General features: G+C 40.9%; 2 protein-coding genes across 3 annotated transcripts; both read right to left on the reverse strand.

Annotated features, from left to right (window-relative positions):
- Window positions 1-13,952: 13,952 nt before the first annotated feature.
- psat1 (phosphoserine aminotransferase 1) lies at window positions 13,953-19,799 on the reverse strand. Of its 2 annotated transcripts, XM_029510884.1 has the most exons (9): window positions 19,651-19,799; window positions 18,211-18,271; window positions 17,996-18,065; window positions 17,140-17,345; window positions 16,467-16,639; window positions 16,152-16,321; window positions 15,255-15,383; window positions 14,774-14,911; window positions 13,953-14,626 (listed from the first exon to the last, which is right to left on the reverse strand). In XM_029510884.1, the coding sequence occupies exons 1-9, from the start codon at window positions 19,705-19,707 to the stop codon at window positions 14,524-14,526; spliced, it is 1,107 nt and encodes a 368-aa protein (XP_029366744.1). In that variant the 5' UTR covers window positions 19,708-19,799; the 3' UTR covers window positions 13,953-14,523. The 2 variants fall into 2 exon arrangements, with proteins under 2 accessions (XP_029366744.1, XP_029366745.1); XM_029510885.1 differs by lacking the exon at window positions 14,774-14,911.
- Window positions 19,800-23,792: 3,993 nt separating this feature from the next.
- On the reverse strand, window positions 23,793-27,041 carry isca1 (iron-sulfur cluster assembly 1). Its single transcript, XM_029511101.1, has 4 exons — window positions 26,922-27,041; window positions 25,528-25,581; window positions 25,045-25,150; window positions 23,793-24,879 (listed from the first exon to the last, which is right to left on the reverse strand). Exons 1-4 carry the CDS (start codon window positions 27,000-27,002, stop codon window positions 24,731-24,733), a joined length of 390 nt encoding a protein of 129 aa, XP_029366961.1. The 5' UTR covers window positions 27,003-27,041; the 3' UTR covers window positions 23,793-24,730.
- Between the last annotated feature and the right edge of the window lie 691 nt (window positions 27,042-27,732).

Raw genomic sequence — 27,732 nt, forward strand, 5'->3', positions numbered from 1 at the left:
GTAGCAGTAAATTAACTGTTGCATGGCTGCCTAAGAAACTGTGTGGTTACAATTTCATAAGTGCTTAAGACATGAAAATTAGTTTATATATCAACTTTGGTGGCGGTTGTTTGTGTTGGCTCCGAGTCGTCATTAAAAAAATGGTTATTGCTGATTTGGACATCATTAAAAGAGCAGAGCTGTGGATGATTGCAAATTCGTGATACTGAATAGAAACAATAAAAGCAAAGTATTTAGCATTTTAATGTGCATCATCTGCGACCCGGAAACGGATAAAGCGGTTGAAGATTATTGAATGAAATGAATGAACGGATATCATTTTTAAGAAAATTTGGAAAGTCATAGAGGTTATCTGCATGAAAAAAGATCTTTATATGATCCTACTATGAGTTTGTTCGCTGTTTGTTTGATTTTTGCTTTAACATTTAATGCCAAAGTCAATGCTCACTGGGCAGACAGACTTTACACAAAAAAACCACTGAAGTACATCCAGCTGCATCAGCTTTCATAAAAAAAAAAAAAAAAAAAAAAAAACTGCTGCTCTCTTCAAGTGTATTAATCTGTGCTGTTATTTGTTTTGGTGAGACATTTAATAGTATTTTAAGCAAATGAAGCAAGTCATACACATAAAAAGGTGTCACATCTGTATGTGCATAAAAGTTTGACTGTACTTTATACTGTATGCTGCCGGCTATATATGGTAAACCTGCAATAAAGCTCATAGCTGAAGGAGTGTCCGGTATGTATGCAGTGTTAGCCTCTCCTCCTGCACTGCAGGCTTTGAGGTCACGTTGCACCACAGCATACCTTCATTTGGTCACTGTGTTTTTACAGAGGAGCTCTCTTCCCTCCTCTGAATAAAGGAAGCTCCATGCACTCTGGCCCCAGCCAGCTTTGTGCTTATGCAAGCAGCTGTTTGTCTGCTTTGCTCATCCTGTCCAGGGAAAGCAACTGTCTAAACAGCTCTTGTATCATTGGATTGGAGAGGTTGTTATCTGAGCCTAGTAACACACACACACACACACACACACACACACACACACACACACACACACACATACACACAAAAAAAAGGTTAAAAGCCCAAATAGATTTGACTGATTCCAGCAAAGGTAGGATTGCTTTGTGCACTCCGTTCTGAGGACAAAAGAGGAACAATCTCTGAGGTGACCACAGCATCCTCCGTCAGCTTTGTCAAACAGCACATCTATAAAGGACTTAATCAAAGAAGCTTGAACTAACTGTGACCAACCCAAGCAAATGGGCTAAAAATGGATCACATATGGATCATGATCAAAACTTGTTTATTGTAAATTCCAATGCATCAAGATGTACATCATTATAATCATCTTGTAGACAATTTCTAATATTTTGGGCCATAGGGAGGAGAAGGGTGTCTTTGAAATATAGTGAAATATACAAAAGCTTTTCAGGAGAGAAACAATTTTTTTTTTTTTTTTTTTAATGGAAACTCTGGAGCAGAAGAACAAGCTACGAATTTATATAATTTGGAGATTAGCTATTTACATTTTTGAAAAATTTACAAAGAAATAATTGTCTCATCTCTATCTCCATTTTCATCCACTGAAGTCCACAAACTAACCAGCCAAACCAAAACCCGTCGCATCTCTTTCCCGAAGCAACTCATGACGGTCCAAATGTGCCTGAACGATAAAACTATGACCTCGTGCATTTATGAAGATGGCTGACGTAACAAACCCAAATTGTTAAAATGCTCAGTAGCACTGAGGGGAACTGCATGCACATTCACTTCACTTGAATTGCTGATTTAAAAAAAAAAAAAAAACAATCATAAAACAGAAGATAATGTTAATATGTTCATAACGAAAAAAAAAAAGAAAATTTGATGGACAATGTACATCATGTGACCACTTGCTGTAATAGTCTCTTACACATACAAGCTTTCACTGAGCTTGCATTAACATTTAAAGTCCACTTTTTTAGTCTCAGGAAAATTGGAACTGTGCTTAATCATTCTGAAATCACATCATGCAGAGCTGGGAGGCCCAGACTTTCCACTGGTCCACTCGCCCACACGACTAGATATCCCTCTTTCCTGCCTAAATGCCACACAATTATGAGTGGCTCCAGGTTTGGCGGGGCCAAGATGGTTGAGGGGTTGTCGAGGAGTGAGACTGCATGTGCAAGCACACAAGCATATGTGTGTTTGTGCGACTGTACAATGTGTGAACAGAGAAGTCATCTTATTTACCCACCTTGGTGTTAGGGGTGGCCATTGCCCGCCCAGCTAAATGCCATGCAAATGCTGCCGCTGCCGTCAAGCTGCCAATCACGGCAGTGTTGGCATTCACGGCATGCCGGCGGAGCATTTACAGCGCCTGTGATCTTTTCTAAATGAGAAATAACCCCAGCCTGTCCAAGCTGGCCGCGACGTTTAAACAACATTATACCCAAAGTCCCAGTGGAAAAACGCCGTGAAGTGAAGAGAGCGTATTGTGTCAGAGGAATGATAAAGAAAACAAAAAGGGGGTGGAGGGGAGCCGGGTGGATGTGAGATGGTAAGGGAGGTGTCTTACTCCCATAGTACAGCCTCATTATGATGATGTGATTTGCTGGAATGGCAGCAGTGACTCTCGTCACTAATACCAGCTCCCCTGAGCCACAAAACAGCACTTTATTAAACTTTATGAAAGGCTTAGCTGTCCAATTTATGAGCCTGCCTGCTGAGGACATGAGCATGCAGAGCCAGAGGAAACACTGCAGAACCACAACAGATGAGATTGCACACAACAAAAAGTTTTACCCCTGACGGTACTTTTTCTCTCGCTTTATTCAGAAACGCAAACACGAGACATGGTGGTGTGTTAGATTGCTCTTACAAGAACTGAAGGAAAAGTGTCGGCTTTCTTACTAAAATATGCCCCCGTCATCTGACATTTCATTATATTTCTGTCATGGAATAATAACAACAAAAAAGAATATTAGTGTGTCAAACTCCGCAATGACTTTCAAGACTAGTATAACAATTTATGTCAGCACAACACACAATACAAGGTTACAATCACTACAAATTTGTACATGTTTAAGTGGAAAATGCTGGATTCATTATGGGATACTTGGCTTAAAGACTTATTTTTTTTATGGCAGTTATAAAATTCTGGATGCATAAATATGAGTACAATGGGATCCGATACAGAACTCTGAGGAATCCCAATATCACCTCCAAATGTAAAGAGATGGGACAACTACAGAAAAGGTGTAATACTCTCTGAAGTACAAAAACAGAACCTCAGACTATTTCACGGCAAGAATAATTGTTCCTTCCCGGAAAACACAACTGATGATAGAACAGTCTCAACATTTCACCATTCTCAATGCACAATATCCCTAAAAAAGGCTGCCATCTTCCTGCTCGCCAAGAGGACACGATCATGCCCATGAAAATGACTGAAACAATAGTTACAAGAGCTGGAAGCCAAGCTAGCTTTAAGAGACAATCCCATGCTGCCACCTCAAGAGTAGGAAGGAAAATTACATGATAAATACAAAAGCAATTCAGATCCTTATCGGACAGAGAGCTGCTCTGAGATCAGCTGTAAACAGAGACATCCTTTCCCAAAGTGTTTTTCTAATTGACGTTTATTTTTAGCTTTCACTGGTCAAGCACTAGTCGTGCCACACTGCTGGGCTCTCGAGCGATCAGAATAAAATAAAACGCAAATACGCACGATGGCATTTATTCCTTCTCTACAACCCAATTTATCAAAGCAGGCAGGTTCGTAAACACAGTCAGTGACACATCACAAACCATTAAAAATATAATGTACAATGATTTCCTGCCCTGACTCAACCACATCCTTGTACCACAGCGGTGCTGAATGGATGAGTGACAAAATGACAATGTAACACTTAAATCGATGGCACTCTGCTGCTAATGAATGACAAGGCTAATTGTGGGAACGGCTTGTTGCTCTTTGGTTTAGATAAATACTCCGACAAGTGAAGTGCTTTAATTATCCCCAGTGTGTTTGCGCCTGAGCACCGTCGCCACCGCTTCACTTGAGATGCCTGCCGGATGAGACAAGCTAATTAAGAGTGATTTCCCCGCTCCCCACTCATTAATAACACAACAGCAATTAAGAGGAGCTAGTGGAACATGGTGCATTTGGTGCTAACAAGATTAGCCTCATAGAGAGCAATGAGTTTACAAGACTGACAGACACACAATTTCTCTCTCGCTCATACACACAGGAAATGTAAAGCTTGAGAAAAGATTCATTTGAGAGACAATAATACCAGAAGGTGTTGGGGAGAAGGAGGGATGATGAAGAGACAACAAGGTTATGAATAGAAAGTGCAGAGAAATGAGACAAAAATAGCAAGGAAAAGGCAAATGATGTTAAATGAATAAGACAAGTATGAAAAGGTGCAGAGGAAAGGGAAGGAAGGGGCAGCAGACAAGATACTAAAAAAAAAAAAGAGGAGAAGGAGAAAGCGAAAAAGTGTGTGCTTTCTTTTTTTAAATTCAGTATGAATCAGCAGAGTGGCCTTTAAATGAGCTGTCGCATTAAGGACATTCAGTTTCATGAGCACGGTGAATAATAACGGAGGAAAAGTAGAGACTTTGTACCGCTGATCATAACAGCATTTAATTACCAACAATATTTGATCCTGCATGAGTGTGATTATGGAGGTAATAAATGTAAAATATGCAGTATGTAGGTTACGTTTACAATCAGGCACCAATTTACTGCATGTAGGTACTTCAGTCAGCACATGGGATTTGATTACCCAACATGAATTTCATGGCTGTGCTTTGCTATAAAAAGAGATTTAAAAAGGAGCCATTTGTGAGTTTGGCTAGATAGCCACGTTAGCATTAACGATCTCCAGAGACATTGCAAAATTTCAAGGTATCAAGTAGGGATGGGAATCTTTTACTATCTCACGATTCAATTCGATTCCAATCTTTGGGGCCACGATTCGTTTCAAAATTGATTTCCAATTCAAGAGGATTTGATTCATAATGATTTCTGCTTCAATCTGTAGGTGTGAAAAGGATCCTTATGATTTACGCCAGTCTGCTTTGCAAGACAGAATGACAAATGGAGACATTAAAGTGTCACATGTATTAAGTTTTAAACATTTATCCATGCTTAGAAGGAATTGTTGCATAAAAGCATTATCACATATTGCTTAAATAACAAAAAGAAAAGTGTCTCTTTCTTTTTATTTTTATTATTTTTTAAAAGGCTTCGCAAAGTGCTTAATAATTTTGCAAACCTTGCACTCTGAAGCTCATGTCAAGCTCGGTCTTCCCAGGCATTCAGTAAATAGAGCCCGATAAAATCTGTGATCACAAAAAAGGAATTCATTATAAACACGGAATAACAAAGAACTGGCCAACATTTTACATAAACGTTTTTTTGTTTCTTTTTTTTTTTGGAATACAAGAGGAACATACCTGTCGGGAAAATGCTCTGAGAGGAGGTCACTAATAATGCATGCCCCACACCAGTGTATAAATAAATAAATGAATGAATGAATGAATGTGGTGACTTGAGCAGGAGGGGCACCTGAACATGTCTAGGTTAATTGGTTAATTGGTGACGAGTAATGGACTGGGCTAATGCAAGGAATGGCGACCCCCCCCAGCTCCTAGACCCAACCAGACCAAACTAGACTGGTGACGGCACCCCTCCAGAGACCGGACCAGATCAGACCAGACTAAATGAGACCCCCCCCCACCCCTCCCTCCCTCCAGATACCAGAGACTAGACTAGACGAGAGACTGGAACCCTCAATTTTTATTTATTTTATTTTTTTTTTCGGAATAAAAAGGAACATATCTGTTGGGAAAATTCTCAGAGGGGGTCACTAATAATTCACGCCCCCCACCAGTGAAGCAGCCATCTGAGTGCCAAATGCTAAGTCCTTCACTGAGCTCAACACAAAGACGTTGACTATTATGTACTTCAATTGAGATATCAGTAATAGTTGGAAAACCAAAGAGCACGGGGGCAGAAGAAATTCAAAAGTTTACAGTGGATTTGATTTTCCCACCAAAGTTATGGAACATCTGTTTTATTGTTTTATTATGTTTTTGCATAAATGTGTGGAAGCATTAAAGTTTTCAGTTATAACTGAAAATTACTTAAAACAATCAGGGTCTCGAGGTTAAATTTGCGTAAAATTAAACAGAATTCTCAAAAATTTTAAACTGGAAAAAATAATTAATAACTGGAAAAATGTAATCGGAATTTGGAAGTTTAAAAACACGTTGGTTGAATTTCTCTTTCCTCCATTATTGTAGTTTCCCCCTTGTTTTGGTCCCTACCGCATATGCAATTTTGGGACATTTTAAATCAATTCTGAATCGTAGTAAATGAGAATCATGATTCTTACATGAATCGATTTTTGGCACACCCCTAGTGTCAAGGTACTCTCTCCAGGTTGGTCCATTCAGCCTGTGGTGTCACGTTCTGCTCAGAAGGTGAATTATAATCTCCTGTACTGAGCACCACCTGCTCCCAAGTTCAGCATCAAAAATACTGACCTACCATCAGAATAAGAAGATGAAACGGGGGGGGGGTCTGGAGCCAATCCCTGGCAGAGGACCCTGGACAGGTCGCCAGTCCATCACAAGGCCGACAGACCAACAACCGCTCACACTCACACTCAGGAAACCCACACAGGCACGGGAACAAGCTCCACACAGAAAGGTCCCAGGCCCAGGAGCCGAACCCGCCACCTTCTTTGCCGTCTTGTACTTGACATTTCAGTTCTCCGCAACCACAACAAGCAACTTGAGCTCTAGACTCTGACGTTCCTCTCAGTTTCACAATTAATAGTCTCAAAGCTTTTTGTTTTGATTCAAACTACTTTCATCACCCGTTTCCAGCAGCCTACCCCTCCCACTCAGCACCAAAGAGCAAACTGGAAAAATCTAAGCAACCAGCTGCTGAACAGACTGGAGCTGTTAGTTGTTGATGTTAGTGGAGACCAAAATGGTTAGGTGAGGTTAGGACTCCACAGAACACATGCTAATGTCGCTTTGTGCCTGCTAGATTTGCAAATGAACATTTGGATACCTGATAATAAGCAGCTGTAGCTCAGGAGGTAAGAGCGAGGTGGCCATTGGTCAGGTCAGGTGCATGTGCTGCATGTATAGAAAGTGATTCTGGCTCATTGTGTGCAGCAATTTAAGCAGTCTATGCCTTTTTTCTTGAGAGATTTTGACAATTGTGTCTTAATGCACGTTGAACAGCACCAGTCAATGGATTTAAACCAGTTCAATGATAAATTCAGTATTTGGACATACAGAGCACAGTATCTATAGAACAGACTTCAAGGCCATGCAAACTGTGTGTGTGTGTGAGTCTGAAATAGACTGTGTAAAGGATGTCAGTCACAGGAAGTTTCCATGCGGCGAGCGTGGAGCTCTTGAAAAGAGACTCAATCAGCAGCACTAAAGCCTGCCTCTGCCTCCGCCACCCTACTTTTTGTGTCGACTAATCTCCACTGTAGGATGTAGAGGAGCCATTTGATATTGTCTTCCCCGGTGTTTTTCATTATCACCGCCTTACTGCAGCCTGCCGGTGGCATTACCTCGACATTAGTGGGCTTGACAGGACGAGAATCACCACACAATCCTGTCACAACCTCCCATCTCTGCTGTAACCCCACTCGCATCTCAAAGCCCCTCTGCCTCTTCTTATCTTTCACTTGCTTTTTCTCTGCTTTGGGGTGGCTCTGCAGCAGGGTCATGGACAATACGTTTAGGGAAATTACTGAGAGGTTAGGCATTTTGTCAGAATCCAAATTGCATTTAGGCGGAGAGTAGAGTAGAAAGAACTTGTCATAGTACGTCTGATAGAGACACAAGTGAATAAATCCTCATTGGAAATGCAATGCAGAAAGCTGTGCAGTATATATGATCTCCTTCAAACAAATCCCTGCAATCAAATTTTTAAGATTAATGGAATTTAACAAAGTAAAAAAAAAAATCTAATTTTGTTAACTTCCTGTAACAGGATTTTTTTATTTTTATTTATTTTTTTGAGTCATGATCCTTTTTGTGTCGTTTAATTTTCCATTCTAATGTTATTTCTTGGCTGCAAAAAAAAAAAAAACTCACACGCCACAGTTCATTTCGTAGCCAGAAGCACAAGCAGCAAGATTTGCTCAACACAGTCATGCTTCGCAAACATGCACAAATTGTTGACAAGCTTGTTTCAATTAATGCGTGACTGCTACTGCGTCTTGCACCCTCCAGTGGCTGTTGTAACAGGAGCATGTTACCTTCTCCACATTTTCAAACAGATTGTACATCTTCTGCGGCTTCATCATCAATGCTTCTAATGAGTAATCTGAAATTTGTGCTTGTCAGAGCTTGCATTGACACGTCCTGATTTGTTCCACTTTCTTTCTGCAGTTTTTGTTGTGTGGATAAGACAGCCTGTTCATTCCTGAAACATACCTCATGCTGTAACACAAATGAACCATTCTTTTTTTTTTTTTTTTTTTATATCCAACATTTTATCCATGAAACAAAAAAAAAAAAAAGGGACAGTTCTGGCTACTTTGCAAACAGGATCATCCAGAGATGGACACTCAAAGGCAGGTTCCATTTTGAACTGAAGCGGGATACAAACAATAACTCAACCAGTTATATTTGCTATTTTTCTACATAAAGAGGGAACAGCACAACAAAGTTAAGACTGAGCCACCTGGTCATTGCTGACCACTTTAAAGTCTGCTAAACAGTGTGGGAAAACACAAAAAGGCATAAATGTTTAAACTTTGGGCAATATTAACATGCTACGTGTTGTTAGGTCTGCCATTTAACTGCGCGTTTCGTTTTACAAAAAACACAAGTACAAATGTGTAATTCGTTCAGATTTAACATTATTATGTTGAACAAGCAAGAATGCAAAACAGCCGTGACTCAACCTACCTTAAAAGATGTCTGAAGTGTGTCTCAGGTGTCCTTCAGCGTCCACAGAGCAAACAAAAGGGCAAAAACAGTTCCAGCTTGGAAATATTTCCATGTGACAGCATTTGTGACAGGTGGCAACCATTTTTAATCTGCATTGACACCACCTAGTGTGTGGAGTGAGGACTAGAGTTAACAAAAAAAAAATCTCTCCACAGGAAAACAATTCTTCTTCTTCTGTGGTTAAAGGGCAGCTGACGTCCCCAAACTAACAATGCTTATTAAATCGTTGAATGCTCTTATAGTCTCCATTTAAGCATACATTCCCCATCAGACCTGACTGCACTTTCAAGAAAAGCTGAAATTTTATTAGTTTGCCTAACCAACACGTGGACCAGATAAGCAGAAGGCCCTGATTGGATAACTCTGTTTATTTACTCTGATTATTTTAGGTTCTTTTATGCAGCTGTTAGGACCTATAGCCTCCTCTGTTGGCCAACACTTCTGGCTTCACCAAAACGTTTGTCATGAATATTTTGGCCAAGGCGTCCAAACTCCATACCTGAATGTTTGAAAGCTGATGTTTCCGTTTCACTGAAGGCACTGATGTGGCTCAGAGGAGCTAGTATCTCTATAAACCTTCCATATTTCATTTTTCATAAGTTGCACATATTGGAAAAGTCACAAATCTTCAAGTTTCCATCTTGGACATAATGACAGCGGGCATTCTCATCTTACGCTTCCACGCGCATTGGCTGTGAATTGTCTCTGACAATGTAAGAGACTAGGAGCCAAGCGGAAAACAAACAAGAAAGAAAAAGCTAAAATAGAACAGCCATCTGCAGAGATGCGGCTACTGAATTTCGAGACAGCCCTGAAGTCCTGATACGCTGATAAAGATGAATCAAGCCACATTAAAAATGGAAGTTAAGCTCTGATATGTGCTTATATTCCCCTCTGGCTCTAACAGAAAGGAAAGTTGCAAAGAAATTTTAATTTACTGGGCCTGACATGAGCAGAATACAAAAGTTGCTGTAGCTGAGGGCAGCATGAACTACGACAAGATTTCACCAAAAGACTTGAACCTCGGAAAGCTGCAGATATGAATGTATAGAAAATGATGAGGCAGTATCTCATAGTTCTGGCATTAAATCTCATCGAACTTAAAAGCAATACCAAGCGTTGGCAGAACATATTTTACCCCTCAGCACACAAACCAAACCAAGGTCCAACATCTCCCGCTCTGGGGATCCACAGTCAACACCAGCATTCAGAGTTTCTCCCCTGCTCTTATTGATATTTGCTAACAGCCAAAATTACTTTTTGGAAAGAATCATCAGGGATGTTATATAAAATAATAACTCCTGGATCAACTTTACCTTGTGTTTCATTACCTTTCAAAATGAAAGTAAGAAAATAGCTAGTCGGTTTCTTTTTCTTTTTTTTCTCACAGTCACAAGCCAGTCATTGAAACAACAGATATAGAGTCAGTTTCAGAGGTTGCACTTCGTGATCACCTACTATCTAGTAGATTTCAAAAGGTATGTTCCACAGTAGGACGGAAAAAGGGAACATCATGAGAAATATCTTGCTTTTACGGAGGCGAGCTGCTACATAATACAGATATTAGCATGCAGAGAGGCTACCAGGTTAACGGTTCAATTCCCACTTGTTCCACCCATACAGCCATTCATGCACTGAGAGAGCTGCAAAGCATGAGACATAAAAGCACCAACAAAACGGTGCATCTCATGCTCTATTAACATCATGCCCACTACACACTAATTGCCTTTTCACACGTCTGCAGCAGGATGGCAGTCATCTGGAGAGCAGTTAATTACATTAAATGTCCAGCTCTTGGATATCACGTTCGCCCAACAATAACGGCTAACTACACAATTTTCTCTTCCCGATACAGATGTGGTTTTCGGTGTTCTTCATTTGAGGGCATTTGCCTGCTGTGGTGAGTTGACCTTATCAGGGGAAAACATAAAAATGGGAGCGTGTGTGTGTGTGTAGTTGTGTCTGCATGCAGGCGTGACGGTAAAATGAATACAATGACTTTCGTTCTTCTTCTTTTTTTTTTTTTTTTTGTTGTTTCAATCCATGTAGTGATTCCTTTTTGTGTATTATCTCTTACTGGACACTGATGTTATTAGCATATATCCTATTAGGCACACTATGCTGTTTTTTGTTTTTGTTAAAATATGATGCCAACAAAGCCTCACTAGATGGGACGGGCAACACTAACATCTTTGTAAAAGGAGTCAGGCATCCATTTAATCGCCTCTGGTTTTCTTTTTTTTCTTTTTTTTTGTCAGAGGTAAATTTTGTAATGAACACTTCCATCTAGAGGTTACTTAGAGGAAAGACATCCAGATTTCTTTTATTTCAAGTTTTACAGCAACAGCACACGCACGACTAAATATTGGGGAATATTGTGTGAGAATTTCCTTTTTCTTTTCTGAAAACACATTTTCACTTGAGCGCTTATTTGGAGTTTACTTGAACTTTCCTGCATAAGGTACACCTTCAGTTAGAGAGATGACTGAGCAGTCAATTGAAATGTGAAAAAGACAGCCTTTGTGAAGGAATTAAACTGAACCACGCTTTGATGCCTGGCTGCCAACTGTGACCTTCGTGTCATCTACCGTCGGGGCCTGAAAATAAAAAAACATGGCAGTTTACTCAAGTTGTCTTTCGGTATTTGTAATTTTTTTCTTTTTAATTTACACATAAATATATATTTTTAGGAGATAGTGATGTTGGATGACGATCCGGTCCGTTGAGGAACTGGAAAGGTGCTGTTGGCAGAACTGCGGGAGGTCATGACACTTTAATATGAGTCACAAAATCAAAGCAAACACATGAAGTCGAATCAAACACACCTCTTCGCTCTGGCTTCAGCATGTTCTTTACAGGGAGGTCAAAGGTCAGAGTCACACAAAGTCAGTCCTTTAGAAGCTGGTGTGACTCTGCTGTCGGGCTGAAAACAGCCTCAGCAGGACTAATGCAGGAGGGAGCTGGACTTTGGGCATCCAGATGGAGGACAGTCTCTCTCACCATGAGGCCGTCCTGCCTCCCCGCTGATGTGCGTAGACCTGTTTTTGTTGTCAGCAGTAGGAGAAGGTGATGGTTTAACCTCTCAGATTAAAAAAAAACAACTAACTTTGCCTGCTGAGTAGTTTTCCCGCATAATATTATTCAATAACTGTAAAATGAACCCCGAGTTCATTTTCACTGCTCCAACTTGTTGAAATTTTCTATCTATTCCATCTGGAAAACTTGATAAACTCGATGATTTATTTATTCTTTTTTTTTTTTCTTTTTTTTTAGTAGTTACCCATTTCGAGGATTGAGGCTGATCTAATCATCAAAATGGGTCTCAAAGACACACACACACACACACACACAAAAACCTCCAACTCCTTTTTCTCCATTCACCATGATTCCTAAATGCTGACTCCTGTTGTTTACTTAAAGTCTGAACCAAGTGGCATCCAGAAAGGTTCAAAAACAGTAAGTTTCCCCTGTAACAATTTACCAGTTGATAAGATGCTATCTCTGTTGGAGAAGGCAGGCACAGGCAGATTTAATGCAAAGAACTGTGTTTAAAAATCAAAAAACAAAGACAAAAATAAGGAGAAGTAGGGGGAGAAAGGTGGTGGGAGGGAGGCATGAGAGGACGGTTGTGCCAGAGCTAACCCCTGCTGCTCTTTTCCTCCACCTCTTCTTTGGCTTGCTCTTGTTTTCTGTATTCCTTTGTTTGTTGTCAGACATATCCCTCTCCTCCTCCACGTTGTTCTTCATCTCCTCTTCCTGCTCCTTCTTTCTCTGAGCCAGCTCCTGCAGACTCACCTCCAGTGCTCCACACCTGGCCTTCCACTCCTCCTGTCTGCTCTCCAGCTCTCTGTCTTTTTGAGCGAGCTGCTCCAGGACTTCTACGTGAGCCTTTGTGCGAGCCCGCCTCTTCCTGATGTTCCTTTGGAGGAGCTCGTCTTTTTGACGGAGCTCCTCTTGGAGCTGCCTCTCCACCTGCTTCCACCGGGTTTGTTGCCGGTTCATTTTCGCCGCCAGAGCCTTGTTTTCCTCTTTCAGAGACTTGATCTCATTGATGGCAGAGTACAGTGCATCTCTGAGGCCCTGAACCACTCTATGGTGGTAAAACTGCTCAGTGTGCCGCAGCACTGGGCAGGACAGGGGAGTGCCACAAGGCTGAAACACAGAGTTACGTGGAATTGAACCCCACTTTATGGATCTACTATTGTGTTTAAGCGAAGAGCATGATGTGGCCACAACCACCAACTTCAATTACACTTACTAAACTAGGTTTTGATTAAAACCGAGAAGTTGGTTAGTTGTTTTGAAATTCAGCGGTGTATTTAGGAGGAAGAACAGGCTGAAAGAGGCAGACACAAAAAAAAAATCCAACCTGTTTTTTTTGTCGGTTCATTTCAGCTCACTGAACAGACTGAAGCAGGTTTATCTTGCAGCTGAAACTGGACTGGAAGCCTTTTTGCTCTGATGCAGGATTCAAGTTTGTCAATACAAACAGTTGCCGTTCGGCAAAATGTCGAGAGGTTTGGCTCAAACTCAAAGAGACCGGTCAGCTCAGGCTTCAGGGTGCGAATGAAGAGTTTCCGCAGCTGCAGCTTCCATCACGATGATGATGTTCTATAGTTGTGATGTAACAATTGAAGACCCCATTAAACGTTCTGGAGCCTCACAGTTCTGACAGCTCCAGGTGGCATTCAACAGTTGCCACGCCGCTCATTTCTTTTATATTGGTCACAATCAGAGTGCATTATATTTTAACGTTGTGAGTTCAAGCACAGAGAAAACATCTTACACTGATAAAAGGAAGCAAACAGATGTTTTCCTCTTGAAGGTATAATTTTTTTTTTTCCACTGACCTGAAATCAGTACCTTGTGTTGCTACTTACAGGTCTTAGATTATATGAAAAGTGAACATTAAGTATAGCACCCTTATTTAGATTGCTTCCTTTACTGCACTTCATTTAATACTCAGTGGGATTTATTTATTTATTTGTTTCATAGTTCACATGGGTCCACACATTGAGAACCAATAGTCTATAATCTTGTTTCAGGCATTAAGTTCTGTAAATATACTTTGGGCCACTACAAAACTGTGTCGACAACAATACATGTAGCCACGAATTGGCCTGATTTCACATTTTTAATGGCATGTCATCCAGAACTTTTAGCTCGCCTTTAGTCATTTTTAAATCATTTGATGATTTCAATTTACAAACTGGGGAAAACAGACAACAAATGGCATGGCAAATTTTTGAGTAATGCCAAGTTTTACCAGAATGTAAATACGTTTTCAACAAATAACAAAAATGAATTATAGTTTTCATATCAAAGCATTGTTAGTCAATAAATCCTTTTAAATTGTAATTCTATCCAACACATACGCAAGTTTAAGACAATACTGGCAACAGCAGGGGATCTATGGAAGTGTGTTACAAAACGGGCACCCAAAGGTGTCCCGTCCTGATCCAACGTGGATCTCAACTAGAGGTTAACTTCTTTAAAAACGGTACTGTAGGAATGGCACTCAGCTGGGTGACATTAGGCCTGTTTTATTGGTGCTCTTTGAGGAACTCTTTCATATAAGCAGCCAGGACTTCAGTGTCCTCCAGTGTTACTGCGTTGTACAGCGATGCACGAATTCCACCAACCGACCTGCAGAGGGAGACAAGGTAGATTTTACTTGAAGTCTTCAAATGCAGAAGCAGGTCGGTCCCAGGATTGGTTCCTGTTTAACATGATCCAACCTTCCCCGGTATGCTGTAGATATCAACGAAACAGCCAAAGGAGGTCCACTCTAACCTGTGTCCTTTCAGTGCTATCATTCCACGTTTGGCTGCTCCATCCACAAACTCCTTTTCCAAGGCCTCGTCTCCGTCTTTCTTACCCACACGAAACGGTACGTTCATGCGGCTTCGACAGACCTCATCTACGGGGCACCTGGATGGGACAGAACAGCTAAAAGTTTTTAGGATTCTGCCTCTCACCTCAGTCATGAATCATCTGAGTGCAGACAGTAACAGTGTGTTACTGACTGGAAGGTGGATGAGGTGAGACAAAAGAATGAGCTGATTATTGGTTTGACTCGGTCAGTCAGTGAACATGGCGGCTTGACATTTGGTGAAGTTTAAGGTTTATGTTACAACATTTTAAACTCACTCTACACTGTTATGCCGCCTTATCTTAATTCTTCACTATACTTTTTCTGAGCCAGCTATGTGGTTTAAAATCTTATCGCTGTAAATAATGGGCAAACTTTATTTTCTAATTTTTTGTTACTCACACATAGAAACCATTCGAAGCATCGATGATGTCATAGATCATGGCGGACTTCTGCTTGTTGAGCGTTTCCATGACAGCGCTGCCACCGTTGTTCTTAATCCACTGCAGCACCAGACCCATGATGTAGATACTGGATGGACAAAATGATCCAAATGGTTAAAACATGATGTTATTACTGTTTGTGTTTCTCCTTCTCATATCAAAATCAGACCATAGTGTTTTACAAACAGATTAGAAAAATGTTCAAATGATGCTGTAGAGTGAGTCGGACAGCCAGCAGCTGGTTCGCACATCTTGGCAATAATTCTGCTCGTCTACCAGAAAAAGTTATCTCACAGTTTCAGACTGCTAAAAAACAAAAAATGAAAATGAAACATGTGTCTATGTTAGGTTACGTTATCCAGCAGCTGGTTGCAGCTTCATATTAAGCAGACAAATAATGGAACATTATCAAACTTCTCACCTGACTGGAAAAAGCGTAAATAGCTTGTAATGGTGTTTTCTGAGGTATGACTTTCTAACATTTTCATTGAAAGATCACACCAGCTATTTTTTTTTTTTTTGTTATTTTATTTGTAATTTTATTTTTATTAATTTATATACAGTAATATGCACGACACTTAATTATTTCAGATGTTTTGATTCTCATCTATTACAGGATGCCATCAGTCCTAAATTCATTCTTCAGTAGGATGATAACTACAAAAATCAACTGGGGTCATAAAGAACCAAATTCAACAAGAGTGAGCAGGCCTGCAGGAAAAGGGGTTGGACCCCACAGACTCCTGATCTGAGGCCTGAATCTACAGAAGGTGGAAAGTTTTTTGAGATGCACAACCTCCTCTCCTGGGAAGAGCTGGTACTGAGCGTCTGCTGTTAAAAACAGGCTGGTCCGTACCTAAAACATGGAGGCGTGTTGTAGAGAGAATTCATGTCAGCCTGCACCTTGTAGTCCAGGACAATGGGGCACTCTTTCAGGCTGTGGCCTAACAAGTCCTCTCGAATAATGACCACTGTGACTCCCGCACAGCCCACATTCTTCTGGGCTCCGGCAAAAATCAGTCCAAACTGTACAGTGGAAGAGAAAACATCACAGAATTAATGTGGCTTCACTCTGAGAACGAATAATTTATAGATACAAAGATTTTTCCACAGTTTTTATATTTTTGTTGGGATTTCATATTATCATTGTTGTTCAGTGTCACCTCCTCACCTTCGACACATCTACAGGCCGCGACAGGAAATTGGAGGACATGTCGCTGACGAGGACCACCCCGTTTGTTTCAGGCGTGAAGTTGTATTCTACGCCGTGGACTGTCTCGTTGGAGCAATAGTACACGTAAGAGGCGGAGGGGTTTAGGGTCCAGCTGCTGGGGTCGGGGATTTCTAGAGAGACCAACAGCACACAGCCAAACAAAAGTGGGTCACCCAACAAAAGGAGCCCACAGTCACGAGGAGACGACAAGCACGCTCACAATGAAAAATCTAACATCGCTGCTCTTCCCGCATATGATACTTACCACCTTCAAGAAAATTCATTCTGCCTGAAAAAAATTTTAACGTTTCCAATTTCCCCCCCCCCCAAAATTACTAGAAAACTGTCTCCAAACATTTACTCTAAAACTTGACTGAAAAACCCCAATCAGGCACAACCATGAGGAAGAGACTGCTCACATGTCGGAGTATGCCCTCTTTGTTTGTTACGCAACAAACTGGACTCAGCCAGTTTCTGCAGAGGGACCCTCCTAATGCAGCATGAATGACAACGCCTGCTCACTATGGCTGAAACTTGACCGACTAATACAAGTGATAGAAATGAAGAAAAATGAAGGTGGTGGCAGCCGCTACTTTAACTCACACACACACACACACACACACAAACCTACTTGTGTAACGATCCAGCTTGGGGTGGACAATATTGACTTTGCCATATTTCTCTGCTTCTTTCGCTGCTTTAGCCGACCATGTGCCGGTCACCAGGTAGTCGGCGCACCTGTCCCCTTTGAGGCCGATCAGGTTGAGAGGAACGGCGCTGAACTGACCAGAGCCGCCGCCCTGCAGAAACATCACCTTGTAGTTGTCTGGGATATTTCTGGGAAGACAGAAGTCACCATTTTAAAACGTAGACATCAGCGCTTGCAGCAGCAAACTCACCGGTTCATCCACATAACATCTCCCTGGATCAAATAATAAAACCAAAGAAAAATTCAGTTATTGTTACTGTTATTGTACATTTTTTTTGACTATTTCGTTGTAATTACTTGCCATTTTTTTAAATGCAGATCTGTTTTTGGTTATTTAATTCAAACTTTAACATCAGTCAGATGGGTGGGTGAATGCTATTAAATCCATTTTGAGCTTTCCTTTCTTTCTTGCGCTACAAGACTAGACAAACTACAGTAAAGTGTGATTCTTAGCACATGGATGAACACGCTTACCTAACTGCAAAACACCTTAAAGCAACGAGCAAACCCTCAACCTTTGACAGGTCGCTATACGATAATGTAGGTAAAGAACTCGAGAGGCATTGTGTGCAGGAGTTAATTAGTGCTGCCTGTCATCCTCACTGATATTTTTCTGTATATCTTGTTGTGTAACAGGAAAGAAAAACAAGGTATCACCTAAAACCACCTGGGAAGGTTGATGTTATCTCTGAGAGGTCGGTTACCAGCGTAGTGTCTTGATTTGTACGGGGAATATCAGAGGACACCATGGTAGACAGAGAAAACAAAAGTAACTCACAACAACTCTCGCAGGAGACACTGTGTTTTTTCGATGATGTTGCTGAAGTCTGATGATCGATGACTCATCTCTGTTTTAAACAAATACATTTGAGTTTAATGTCAGTGTTATTATTTCAGCCGGTTCAAATCAATAATAAAGTGGCTAATAGATGGATATTCCTCATGAAAAAATACAGCAGTGATGTTTCGTAATGACTCTGTAGTTCTACTCACCAAGGACACTAATGCCGCTGTTGCTGTACTTGACGAATTCCTGCTGTGCTTGTAGGAGAACCTGCAACAGGCCGCATTTGAAGTATTTAAACAAACACTGTCAGGTGAAAACTGATCTTTTTTTTTTTTTTTTCAAAATATAATAATAAATGAACAAGAAACAATAAGATCCAAGTCAGACCAGCTGTGAGTAGTTTGACACAAAACCTGAGACCTGCGAAGTCAAATTACATGTCTTATCCAAACAGAGGATTTCTTTTTCTTTTTTTTTTTTTTTTAAACTGCTTCATTTGCAGAATATTTGCCTGCCTTCCTGGTGATCAGCTAAATGATTAACTCCAGTGAAGTTTAGCAATATCTGCAGACTAATTCCATTATTGAAGTGACATCTGTAACTGTTGGAACTGTTGCAAATGTCAAAAATCCAAGAATGTCGATTTTAAAATCCAGTGAAACAAACAAAAAAAAAACACAACTTACAACTTCTAACAAAAGTTAGAATAAGAGAATAATAGGCTATATTTATTTCCTCAAATCTCAAATTTAGCAGAAATAATAAAAATAATAATTATTATTAATTGTCTTATGGTTTCACACCTAGACATCTTCTTATTGGTGAATAGAAAAGCAGCATCAGAGGAAGCCAACAGCAAGGCAACGTTGAACACACAATTTCTACAACAACTAATATTCTGAATTGAAGATTATTGGAGTTGAATGATTGTTGTTTAACATGTGGGGTAAGTTGAAAAGACTGAAAGCAGCAGTGGAGCTTCATTCAGGGGCCAACAAAGCAGTAAAAACTTAGACTTTAACGCTCATTTAAAACAAACAGGTGAGTTTGGAGCATCACTGGGTGCATCTGTTTCCCATCCCTGGTGTCCTTTTTGAGGGACAAAGCACTAAAGCAGGATATAGTTGGGGGACTAAAGCACTAAAGCAGGATATAGTTTGGGGACTAAAGCACTAAAGCACTAAAGCAGGATATAGTTGGGGGACTAAAGCACTAAAGCAGGATATAGTTGGGGGGACTGCTTTCTCTGCTCTGCTGCCATCTAGGGGTCGTTTGTGTCGCTGCCGGTGAACACAATGGAGCAGGTTTCCACATGAATGAAGCAGGCTGACGCAACTCAGCACTCCGTTTTCAGATCAGATCAGATCAGATCAGATGCTGAGTTGGTGTTTGTGATTTTGGTTTCTTCTTTTTTTTTTTTATTCTTTTTTTTTGGCAGCATCTACATTAAACAGTGAAAGCAAAGAAGCTTGCATCTGCAAACCAACAAACAAAATAAATAAAAACAACCTCCATAATGGAGCATGTGGGTGTTTCCAAATAAACTGACGCCTGTCTTCTTTGCAGTATTTGGCGCTTGGCTCCTCTTTTCCCAGCTTCTTCCTCCAAAGTCAGAGCTGCAAACAAGCAAACAAAAACGAACTTACGGACTGCGGGAGTTTTGCGGGTCCAGCGCCGAAGTTGATGGTCCGTTTCTGCTCCATGATGTGAAGGCTGTCCTGCGCTCAGCCGCTGGATGTGCCCCGGTTTCCTGCCTCTGTCTCGGCTGCTCTCCGGCTGCTCTCCGCCCGCACTGGCCCGCTTGGATGCCTATTATCCGGGCAAGCGGGATGCTGCGTTCAGGCGCCGCTCGTAAACGCGCATGTCCGACTAAGGCAGATGGAAACTAACGCGCGCTGAGATTAGTTAAAGGAAGAAGGAGAAGAAGATAAAGAAAGAAAAAAATCAATCACCACCTATTCTGGTGTTTGTTTTTTTTTCTTTAATTTGCTCTATAGATATGACAGTCTGCTTTACTTTGTCCTAACATAGTAAATTACGTGTCTCTGTAAACAACATGAAGGCAGCACATGGGAAAATGTTGCGTTTTACTGTCCAAACTCTTGATCAAGAAAAATTATCTTCAGAAGAATCCTGACATTGAACACCTCTTAAGGTCAATATTAGTCACTGATGTTACATTTTTATTTGTTTGCTTGCTTTTATTTATTTGTATATTCTCACGGCTGTGTTGCTGATCTGTTTGTGCAGGTGGTTGTGTTTCTAATTGTCAGCATGTGTGTCGGCAGATCGATTAATCTGCTGCTGACATGTCTCCCCGGATGAGCTCTGAGGATCTGAGGCCACAGTTCAGCTGCGTCATACAGGCCTGGTGGAAAAATGAACAGGTCCAATGCCACCTGAACGCAGCACCAGCGCCCGAGGGCCCCAGCAGTCATCCCATTGGTTTATATCAAGTGTTGGTGTTTAATAAATGGCTGTCATTGGAGAAATACTGATATAGATGTGATGTGATTGGCTCTATTGCCACACTATAGAAATGTGAGTGAAGCAGAATTTACAGAGAAAATCACAATTAAAATTTGGGATTGTCAGAAAATTGCTATATCTTAGTTGACAATTTGGTATCTTTTCCCCCCTTCCCCCACCAAACACAAATAAAAAAATAATCTTATATTAAACTAACTGAACTAATGTGACAAAGCCCTGCAGTTGAGGTGGGACTTATCAGTCCTCTAATGAAATGTCAATGCCATATGACTGACTTAGTTTCTTTATGCCGTCCTCTCATGCTGTCGCTCACAAGACATCTCGCTGATGGCTGACCTTTGGCTGCTAACCCTAACCCATTTTCACTTGTCCAGTCGTCAATGAGTCAAAGGGCCCTACAGCAGGAGGCCAGAACAGTACAGGTAATCCATTAGTCTCATGCAGATTTGTGTCTTGGGGTCACTCTAAGTAACCCATGAAGGGGGGAGGGAGAGGTCAAAGTACAGCAGAAAGTTTAAAAAAAGTAGGATGAAACAAAAACTGTGAGGAAATAAGGGAATCATTTAAAAATAATAAAAGATTCAAAAATACATGACCCTGAGTACCAGGAATAAAATCTTTAAGTTTTTGATATATTTCTGAAGCTTAAATGTAAAATTCAGGTGTTTCTATTTTTTTTTTCCTGACGACCACCTCATATCAGCACACATCTGAGCCTCTTCACACCTCCCCGCCTAATTAAACCTGTCTGTCTCTTCACCTGAGGCTGAAATCCTCCAGATACGAGTTTGAATATTAGTGGTGTTTCTTGAACTTTGATGTCTAACAGCAAATATTTGCCATACTGTGCGTTCTGCCTGAATTGTATTTGAGTATAGGTCTAGTTAAATTAGACCATTACTTATGTTTTCAGGCAAAAGACAAGGGAGTAATGACAGCTATCGCTTTCATTTTATCTAACATCAACACAACGCTCCTTCGTTCATGCCCACGTCAGGCCTGGACAAGATGTGCGATTGGCTGCGATTGGCTCCCTGACAGAAGCAGGATAGATAATGATGTGATTACATCATATTGAAGAGTGTGTGTGAGGAACTAATCCTATCCCTAACCCTCCACCTTCCAGCTTCCGCACTGTTTGCACAACATCGCAGCACTTTACAGTTTACATTTGGAGAACTATGTGAAGAAGTGATGAGAGAGCCACAGTGGAAAAAGCAAATGTGGGAAATGCAATGTTTCCCATTATTTAGACATGAGCAACCACCCATAATTTCACATTGAGTATTTGAATATTTTGAACTCTCACACCTCTCTGATAACACAGGAACTGGAATCAGACTACCACAGTACAACTGAGAACCGGGGAAGAAAACAGAGCTCATGTAACTCAAAAACAATCTTTTCCACAAATGGGCTTATTTTGAGAAATTATTCCATAATTTAATAACTCTGGTTTTGACCCTCTCCTTTCTCTTCTCCTTGCTCATCCCATCCCTGCATCTCAAAAGCTCCAAATTAGACAAACACAAGATAACAGTGAATCTATCACCAACAAAACAGGGAAAGCTGGTTTTGTGCAGTTGAGAAAATGAGCATTTAATGTAGCATCATACTTGGACATGTGTTTAGTTAATTATAATCATTTAATTGAATTATTACAGAGATGGATGCATTTGGTAGTATTTGTAATAATTGTGCTGTGTTATTTTCATCACTTCATTGAGAAATTTTGAAGCAGATGAAACCCGGGAACTCAAACATTTTGTCACCAGCCATCAATTCTGCCAAGCTAGAAAAAATGTGACAAAGATGTGTTTCAGCAGCTCGTGATGGTAACGTGAGGCATCTGACTGATTTCCCTCTTTAAGAGATCACACGGCAGAGATTGCCATCGTGCGACTGTGTGTGAGAATTTGATAGACCTGTTTTCACCTGGCAGTGCAAGTATACACAATATCAGGAGTAACAATTCTGCCAAATTATGAGAAGGTTCTTCTAGTAAGAACGGGGAGTCTTGGGATGCTTTGGCTATTTCAGAATACCTTGTCTCAAGATTCAAAAGTTAATTTAGTTATGGAGTGTGCCTCACCTTGTACAGAACGTAACTGGGGAGGCCAAAAGCTTGCAGAGGAGGATAAAAACCTAAATGGGGCCCCAACAGATGAGGAACAGGACCACCATAACCACCACCATCTGGAAGACCCGTGCCCGGACCGCCGCTGCTTGGAGAGCCGGTGTTATCCTAATAAGTGGTACGATTGTCTGTCAGTGTTGATAACATGATTTTTTTTTAGATTGTATAGCAGTACATTGTCTACAGGTGTGGAAACAACATTGTTAGCATGTTTCAGGATAACAATAAGAGATATGCATGTATATAGCAGTACATGTAACCAACCAGTTCGAGGAGATACTTGAGGAGGCATCAACTGTGATGCAGAGGACACGGGTTTGGTCCAGTCCTGCACAGCCCGTATGTGAGGATCCATCTCTAGCTGTTTTAAATATTCTCCCTGTGTCTGGGTCAGGTGTGTAAGAACAGCAGGATTTGAGGACATTGAGGCAGGTTGGAGTTGAGGTGAGGCCACTGCAGTGTTGTCACTCAGGTCATCTGGTCTCTGAAACCGACAACTGGGCAACTGCCTGATGTATTCAGGGAGGACAGCTCTGGATCTGAAGGTCCCTTTGCTGTTTAGGACAGAGAGGGTGGTGCTGATGTTTCGAGGATCAATCAGTGTGGTTTCGTGATGTGGGGGTTCCCTGACAGTCAAAGTGCTTAAAAATCTGAGAAAAGCAGCAGGGAACCACGTTCAGCTTTGATGGCATTTCCTGCACTACACCTGATCACTTGGTTTCTGAAGCTCTGTATTTATTGTTGTAAAACTTAATTGTACCTTTGTGATGTTGTTCTTTTGTAAAAGCATTCAAATATGTATCAAAAGGAAAATGAATGAATACTGTAAGCATCATTTTTCACTACTGTAAAGCTGTAAGACTCTCTGCCATCAGAATCTCCATCCTTGTTTTGATTGTCCATGACTCTGAAAGACCTTTAAAAAAATAAAGAGAAAAATCATCATTATTTTATCAAAGTAAAAAACCTAAATTGGATATTATAAGAATTAAACGGCTCAAAACCCCTGTATCACCCTCTCCTCCTGCATTTTCCCAAAAAACCTCAGCACAAAAGATTCAACAGCAGCAGAAACAGCGACATTATGATGTAACAATTGAAAGTGTTAAATGAGATATCACCATGACAACCGGTACTGCTGAATGTAAAACAGTGGTCATATTTCTGGATTTAGCCATTTATTATTTCATATATACACAGACATATTGCACAGGTCATAAATCTTAAGAGCACGCGATCTACACATACACAAGTTCCTGGTTTTGATCAAGCAAAAAAAGAAACCAACTGAAACCCCCTGTACTCTTATGTGAGGGATACACGTTTTGTGCGTTGCGTTTTTTGTGCGTTTGACGGGCGATTTACATTCCTCATATTTACACAGAGATAAATACATTAACTTTTCAAAAGACTATACAAACTCAAAACTGATCCAAGACACTCAAAGTCCTCCATTTCTGCACACGTCTGGTAGACAAAGATGGATAACAGTACACTGTCTTACAGTGTGTTTAGGTAACAGCTGCTGTAGGCCTTAACATTTGGATTATGGTAGATAAACTCCATCTTAAACAGGATGCACAGTATAACACTCCATGGCTTTACCAAGTTATACCTGGCCACCTTGCTGCTTCAATGGGCAGGCTCACTGTCAGTGTTGTACTATTTCCTGCATACCAGTGGTGGAAAGATGAGACTGAAGATTTCATGCTCATGATTTGTAGAATGGTGCATAGTTGTTAAATAAAAAAAAAAACAAAAAAAAAAACTTATTTTTGAGGTCCTTGTAAAGATTTGCTTTAACTGTAGAGCCAAGATTAAAAAAAGAAGCATTTATATGAAACTAAAATTATTTATGGGTTTAACTTGACTACACAGATCGTGCGAACACCTTCAAAGCATGAACATACATACTTGGGGTTCAAGAGTGCATGTGTGTATGTGAGTGACCTGCAGGAAGAGCAGTGGAAGTAAAGGAGACACATCTCACTCATTTCCTCATGTCCAACTTCCTCGTCAACATTCAGTCGCTCAGTTTTTATGGATGGGACAAGGTTTGGAGCAGGGACTGCTGTGGGGGGACGGCGACTCCATGATGCTCAGATGTTGAAGCTCTCCCCACAACCACATGTGCCTTTGATATTGGGATTGTTGAAGACAAATTCAGTGGAAAGTTTTGATTCCACAAAGTCCATCTCAGTTCCCAGGAGGGTCAGCTGAGCTTTCTTCTCTATGAACACACGCACGCCTGCAAGAGAGTCAGTGAAAATTACTTCCAAGTTGTAATGTCGCCACCAATACTCTAGCACCACCTAGTGGAAGTACTTGGAAGGTTTATTGTGGCCAACAGCAGTACGAGCCATAAAGTTGTGCTGTTGAAAATATTTTTACTACAATGGAAAACACAACAGACCATCCTGCAGCACTTCCTCATCAGATTTTTCTTTCTCCTTGGTGTAATCCAGTGTGTAGGTGAGTCCATTACAGCCACGTGTTCTCACTCCAACCTTCAAACCAATCTAGAAAGAGCCAGACATCATGATCCTGGGTGATTTAACATTTACCAATATACAGTGCAGTTGGTTTTGCTAAGTAACACCAACAAATCGAAGGCAGATGTGTTAAGTTAGGTAGTTAAAACAGAAAGGAAAGGGTGATTCTATTATCCAATAACCCTAACCCATATTTATTATTAGGTAAATATAATATAGCTGCTTAAATATTGATAAGTTAATTTTTCGATATTACAAAGCAGAGGATGATAAATCTCTAACATTGAAGAAAGCACTCTAATACAGTTCAAATAAAGAAATAAGGTAAAAAAAAAAAAGGAGAGAATAACTGTCTGCTCCAGGATATGAAGGTTCAGTGACTTTCTTTCATATTATTTACTCACATATTCCGGCTTGTCCTGCAGCAACGACCTGATTTTATTTACAGCTGCTGGAGTCTGAAGAAGACAAACAGAAGATAAAATGCTTACTGCTCATAGTTGTGATATTCATTAGATTCACATGCAAGCAGTTTATTTAGGCAAAATTCTAACCTTTTTTCAAACTAAAACACAGAGAAAACGTCTATTGAGAAGCAAAACATGGTGCCATCTGACATGTCTAAAGCTGTTTTGATGCTGCCGTCTGCACCATGACAGCTTTCAGGTGTTAGTGTCTGAATTTACTAAGAAGCTACATTATAATGAAGTAACATGCAACACCAAAAGCTGTTGAAATACAGGAGTGGATATGAGTAAAGAGAAGTGTTTAGCATCTCTTTCTGAGGTATTTGGGAGGTGAGGTGAACGACACCAGCCATATGGTGCTAATCCCTCAAAGCCGGTGTGAAACGGTGCCACCAAATGTACAGTACATCCCAACTGTGTCACAGCCTGCACTTGTTTTCATACCACCACTGTCAACCCAGTGTAATGGTAAGCTCCAAAACCTGCGTGTAGAGCAACACTCACCAGTATTTTCTATACTAAACCATTAATGTGACAGTGATATTGGCAGGGCCTGGCGGGGGGGAGGGGGGGGAGGTGCAGCGTAAGTCTTCAACGACATCATCTACAGCTGCCCCAGCACCGAGAAACAGCCCACTGCTTTGTACTTACTTCAGTGCAGAACATTTATCGGCTCAAGGCCGCACATTCACGCATTATCTCCAAACAGCACGTAAGCAGAGCTCGTTGTGCTGATTGTCGACATGATCCCACCCATAACGTCCCACCATGACTCTGCAACGGGCAGCTTTCAACAACTGACAATGAATTCAGCTGCTTTTCTGTGTGACGTTCAACAGGAGAGACTGAAGGGGATTTTTTTTTTTTTTTTTTTTTTTGGGGGGGGGGATTAAGAAGCTCATATGCAGCAAATGTCCCCGAACAATCAGAGCATCACAGTTTTCACACAGACAGCTGGGCGACAAAACAACTGTTTGTTTCACAACAGATTTGAGCATCAACAAGCCTCTATACTCATTATCAACATCTGCGCAACTGAACTGAACCTAGCAACAGAAATAAAACTCGTAAGAATCATAAAATCACCTCGTTGAATGTTTTTTTTTTTTTAACATTGTGTTTAGCCGGCATAACGTTTTGGAGCTCAACGACACGTTTCCAGAAAGTTGTTCTGCGTCTGACACCAAAGTCACGGAGTGTTAGCCAACTTAGCTAACTGGGGCTCATACAACGTTAGCCAACGGTATCAACGCTGCCGGCACCAAATAAACGTCCGCTGGCCGGGAAGAAACGTTTTGTATGTGCGTTTAGGGCCGCGGTCAATCACTCACCAGCGTCAGTGCGGCTCTTGTTGGGAGTATCTTCCTCTTGCTGACCGCTCGGACGGTCGCCCGGACCATGGAGGCAGACATGTTGCGGAAAAGATAATCACAACATGCTTCTGTGCAGGCGTGTCATAGCCATTTGGAAACGCCCCAAAAACGACACTGTTTTCTCATTGGCTAGTGCTATGACTGACAGGCGCAGCAGCCAATAGGCTTTAAGGATACCACGAAATGAAGTCTCTGTTGTGTAACAGCGCTGAGATGTTATGTAGTAGGTGTTTATCTTTCCAAAAAGATTCTGAATCAGCTTGTGAGGTTTGTTTACAATTTAATCGTATTTACCCTTACAAGAAAATGCTAACTCTACGGCCACTTAGTTTTATTCAAGCACTCCAAATCAAATCGCTCGATTTCTCTGCAGCTGAGAAATCTGCTTTGTAGGTCAAGTGTACCGGTCGACTGAGCAATATTTGGTGTGGCATGCAATTGTTCCTCTAAATAAGGAGAAGAAACATAATCCAAATATACCACATCCAGACCTCTAGACAAGACCTTCATGCTCAAACAAACGTGTGTAGGGTGCTTTAAACAAAACACAATCCAAAAAAAATTCAAGCACATAATCCACAGTGGGATTTGCTTTGTTTAATGAATGCTGAGACACATAATGGATTGCAAGCCAACCTTTCCTGGCAGGATTGGAGTTCCTTGATAAACTAAATCTTCCACTTGCAAAAGAAATGCATTGAGGCTGGCATTAAAACAAAGTTACTTTAAAATGGGAATTTCATTACAGTACCATCAACAACACTTTTTT

This window comes from Echeneis naucrates, chromosome 9, assembly GCF_900963305.1.
Source record: "Echeneis naucrates chromosome 9, fEcheNa1.1, whole genome shotgun sequence".
In the NCBI taxonomy this organism is placed as follows: Eukaryota; Metazoa; Chordata; class Actinopteri; order Carangiformes; family Echeneidae; genus Echeneis; species Echeneis naucrates.

Bases quoted from the DNA above. Each gene is read 5' to 3' on its own strand.
- psat1 (XM_029510884.1), bottom strand. From the start codon at position 19,707: ATGGAGCAGAAACGGACCATCAACTTCGGCGCTGGACCCGCAAAACTC. The intron at 18,066-18,210 runs GTGAGTAGAACT...TGTTTAAAACAG, and splicing joins CAGCGGCATTAGTGTCCTTG to AGATGAGTCATCGATCATCA. The intron at 16,322-16,466 runs GTGAGGAGGTGA...TCCACTGTACAG, and splicing joins GGCCTGTAGATGTGTCGAAG to TTTGGACTGATTTTTGCCGG.
- isca1 (XM_029511101.1), bottom strand. From the start codon at position 27,002: ATGTCTGCCTCCATGGTCCGGGCGACCGTCCGAGCGGTCAGCAAGAGG. The intron at 25,582-26,921 runs GTGAGTGATTGA...TGTCTTCTTCAG, and splicing joins CAAGAGCCGCACTGACGCTG to ACTCCAGCAGCTGTAAATAA. The intron at 25,151-25,527 runs GTGAGTAAATAA...GGCTCTTTCTAG, and splicing joins TGCAGGACAAGCCGGAATAT to ATTGGTTTGAAGGTTGGAGT.